The following is a 4,067-nucleotide window of genomic DNA, read 5'->3' on the forward strand; positions in this document are numbered from 1 at the left end:
TCTGGAATGGCATATGTTAATTTAGTTTTTAAAAATTCTTCTTTAATCCTAAAGGGGAATTTAAATCTTCTGAGTGTCGTTGTAGATGCTGATAGCTATGGGAAGGAAGGATCTCCTGTAGTGGATTTGGAGAGGCCTCTGATTGAAGACTCTCTCTTGTTGCTTAAAGGTCTTCTAAAGAGGATACACAGGGTTCTCCAGAATTTTCTTTATTTTAAGACAGAACATCTGCTTATATTAAATATTTGAAGCAGTTGTTGGAAACGTATCCATTTATTTTTAACTAAACTAGTGACTTTCAAAGTGTCAGATTGGCCAATCAAAAGAGAAAAATATATTTCTAACACTATTTTACGATGTACCTTATAGTAGTGTCATATTAAAAAACAACCAAGGAAATAAAACAGAACAAAGAGGCTCTTCCTCCGTCTAAGCAATAAATTAATATCCTACTGTGGTTGATAGGTCACTGAAAAAGCATTTTCCCTTTTGCAAAAACTGAAATGTGAAAGCCTAGCCTTTCTTGATTTCTCCAAATAGTTTGTTTGCTGGATTGCAAAATGGTCCCCAGCCAGAAGCTAAAAAACTTTCCCCATCCTTAACTACATATTCCAAGTATCTGAAGCCATTTCGAATAAATCATAAGGGACAAGAACCTACCAATGACTTTGTTGTTTATAGATGTAGACTTCAATGTAAGCTAATAGATAAATAGCATGGCAGGTTTAAGGTTTAATTAAACTTCTAAAACCTTTCAGACAATAGCTGTTCTATAACAATCATCTTGGCTCCATCAGACTGTTTAAATAATAATAATAAAAAAAACACAAGCTAATTATTCTTTTATTACCAGATGGAGTGTCATGTATGACGAGAAGATCTGGGCTCAGTATGCATTAGCTGTGTGTTTTAAGTTCATTATCAGGGTTGGCATTAGAATAAAAATCAAAACAAACCATCCGCCACAGCTATCACTGCAGACCGTCAGAGTCAATAGTAGAAGATATATAAATACATGGGTGCTCTATCTAATGTCAACATGCACTATGGTGTTGGCAACCATAGAAATACACACAATTTCTGCATTATTTTCTGCTTCAGGATGAAGATTCTTGATTGAAGTCAAGCTGTTGCAAACAGAGTGGTGCGGCCACAGCTGACAGTGTGACACCATGCAGAGGGGGAAGGTGTGGGGGGGTAGATTTAGTAAGGAGGTAAAATGCATTGTGAAACAGAGCAAGTGGTTGCCGCGGAGACAGTACAACTACCAGTGTAATGAAGATCTTTTATAGGGGCTTGGATAACAAAAGGCTGGAATCCATCATGGTTTAAACAAAAGCTTTTAAAAGGTGCTGGTTAGAACCTCCGACTGGGTGGAGGAGAAAAAAAAAAAGAGTTTATGGGACCTCCATGGGATATTCCCCAAATCAGAAATAGAAAAGAAATCTCAAATTAATGAGCCATTTTAACTAAAGAGAGATAAGGATTTATAAAGAAAGGCCAAAGATGTGCCGCTTGGCAATACATTATAATGTCAAATGAGAAATAATCAGTTCAATATAAGAGTAAGGATGAGAAACAAAACAAAAACGTATATTTTAGCCTTCATAGTCGAGCGTAACTAGTCCTACAGTTTTCATGACAATTTCCCACACCGACATGACGTCATCCATGGTATCCTGGAGGTAGAGTGGCAGGGAGGCATCACAGGATTGGATGCTGTGAGGAAGGTGCTGGCAGAGCTGTTAGGGTGGTTAGTGGCATATATGGAGCAGCCCAAAGAAAGGAGGGATGACTTACTAAATACATGGTTATAACGGAGAAGAGGGACAGAAGAAGAAGGTCCTTAATCTGATGAGGGTGAGATGAGAGTTAGAGGAGACAGACTGAAAAACGGGAAGGAGAATTCAAGTTTCTGGCTAAACTTTTTATGGTTACAGTCAGAGAATTTAGAAACGATGCGGCGAGAACAAGATGGTAGCGACCACTCAGATGTAGTTGGAATAAAAAAGGCTGAACTGATGGTAGATGTGCAGCAGAACGGGGTCTTATCACACAAACGGGCGTCTCACCTTCTCCTTGAACGTCTGAGGTCCATAGCGTCAAGTTGTCACGTAGCAGCTGCATGATAAGTGTTGAGTCTTTATAGCTTTCCTCACTCAGAGTGTCCAGTTCTGCAATAGCGTTGTCAAATGCTTCCTTCGCCAACCTGCCAAAGTCAGGGGGACACAAAGGAGATAGAAGTAATGCAGCAGAAATGATTACATTAAGAGAAAATGGATCAAAGATGCCGATTTCAGTCTGAAACCCAACATTTTAAACCGTCATGGACACTATAATACCCACCTACCTCTAACCCTGAAGATAATTTTCTTAGACATCAAATAGAGACAAAAGACATCCCCCCCTCATGAGGATAATCTACAATCTAAATCACCTCTTTCTTCTGTCATGTTAACCTTAAACTCCAGCTAACCCCCGTGGAGCTGTACCTGCATGCCCGGTCTGGCGAGTTGAGGATTTCATAATAGAAAACTGAGAAGTTTAGGGCCAGACCCAGACGAATGGGGTGCGTCGGAGGGAGTTCGATCATGGCGATGTCGCTTGCAGCTTTGTAAGCTACCAAACTGTTCTCTGCCGCCTCCTTCCTGTCGTTGCCTGTGGCAAATTCTGCCAGGTACCTGTGGTAATCTCCCTTCCTAGACAGGAAGAGCATCGACACATGCTGAGTGGGAGACTTGGAGAAACCAGGAGACTGAATCTAACTGAGGAAACTTTCATTAAAAATAAAGTTAAATTAAAGTTAGTGTTAATATGCATTCCCTGGATCCGTACATTTTGTAGTAGAAAACCTTGGATTCTCCTGTGGTTGCGGCTAAGATGAGGTGTTTGTCCAGAACGTCCAGAATGTCGTTGCAGATCGACTTCAGCTCTTTCTCTACCTGCGGGTAGAAACAAAAACACAATCACTGCAGTCCGTTGTTAAGGTTACCGATGAGAGCTCAGCTCTGTAGAGGAGGAGTGTGAATCTGTCATCCCTGAAGGTTCCCATGAAGATTCTTCTTTAGAGCTGGTCTTTAACCCACAGTAACAGGCTTTAAATCTCCCCCCCCTCAGTCTGCAGCTGGAGTCAGGTCTCTTCAAGCTATGTAAAGTCAGTAAAGTCGGCTAATTTTGGGGGATTCTTCAGGACGATGTTGCATTTTCTTCCTCCACTAACATCACTTAAATTATAAAATGAAAAAATGCTATTTAGGTTTCAGTTTAAACAAAAAGGAACATTAACATTAGATAGCAAATGGAGGGAGTGGAGACACATGCACTTCATGTGAACTTGAGGAATGGCAGCTGAATGCAATATATCGTGTATAATCCGATTTAAGGTAAATCTAAATGTTTAAAGTCGTAGGGAAGCGGCGTTCCAACCGTTGCATTTCCAAATTCTCCTGAGTGGTGCACGACTTTACACGACTGAATAAAGTGAAAATGGTCTTTTATGAAGGGGACGGGATTGTTGTGGCAGAAAGTCTGCAAGCAAGTTGGGTTGTGGCCGGTGTCTCGGAAGCATCTTGCTAACCAGTTAGCAACTTAGAGCTAGTAGGCTCCCAATGGGAAATTCCATTGGGAACAAGTAGCACTAAATTGGTGACTTAGAAACGAAACTGTCAAGGAACGCTATGGACAGCGGAAACATGCAAGAGGAGGAGAGTTTAGTGTCGGAGGTCGTGGATGAGTCTCCTCCGTCATCCATTTTTTATTTAGAGGAGGAAAGCGGGACGAAGATGTTTTGGAAGAGGACGCCAGGGCGGCAGAAGCTTGGTTTGGTGTAGAAGGCTTCCAGCCATACATGTTTGAGCCCTTGCCTTTAGGGCTGCAACAACGAAACGATAAAAATCGACTTTTAAAAGCGTTGGCAACGAATTTCATCATCGATTAGTTGTGTCGCGCAATTAATGCGTCATCCGCCCCCGTCGTCACTGCCACTTGATTGAAACGCGGGAAGAAAAAAAAATACGGCAGAGCGAGTCAGCGCTGCAGCTGCAGTAACGTCAACTCTTCTAATGACC

At 41.5% G+C, this 4,067-nt stretch overlaps 1 protein-coding gene across 1 annotated transcript in view; it reads right to left on the reverse strand.

Annotated features, from left to right (window-relative positions):
- The window catches only part of LOC107081867 (14-3-3 protein epsilon-like), a 15,537-nt gene that overhangs the window by 2,902 nt on the left and 8,568 nt on the right, over nt 1-4,067 (reverse strand). Inside the window, 3 exon segments of the mRNA XM_015370206.1 lie at nt 2,073-2,209; nt 2,493-2,699; nt 2,836-2,942. Coding sequence (XP_015225692.1) covers nt 2,073-2,209; nt 2,493-2,699; nt 2,836-2,942 — 451 coding nt within the window.

This window comes from Cyprinodon variegatus, unplaced genomic scaffold (assembly GCF_000732505.1).
Source record: "Cyprinodon variegatus isolate N-32 unplaced genomic scaffold, C_variegatus-1.0 Scaffold43, whole genome shotgun sequence".
NCBI classification, from domain to species: Eukaryota; Metazoa; Chordata; class Actinopteri; order Cyprinodontiformes; family Cyprinodontidae; genus Cyprinodon; species Cyprinodon variegatus.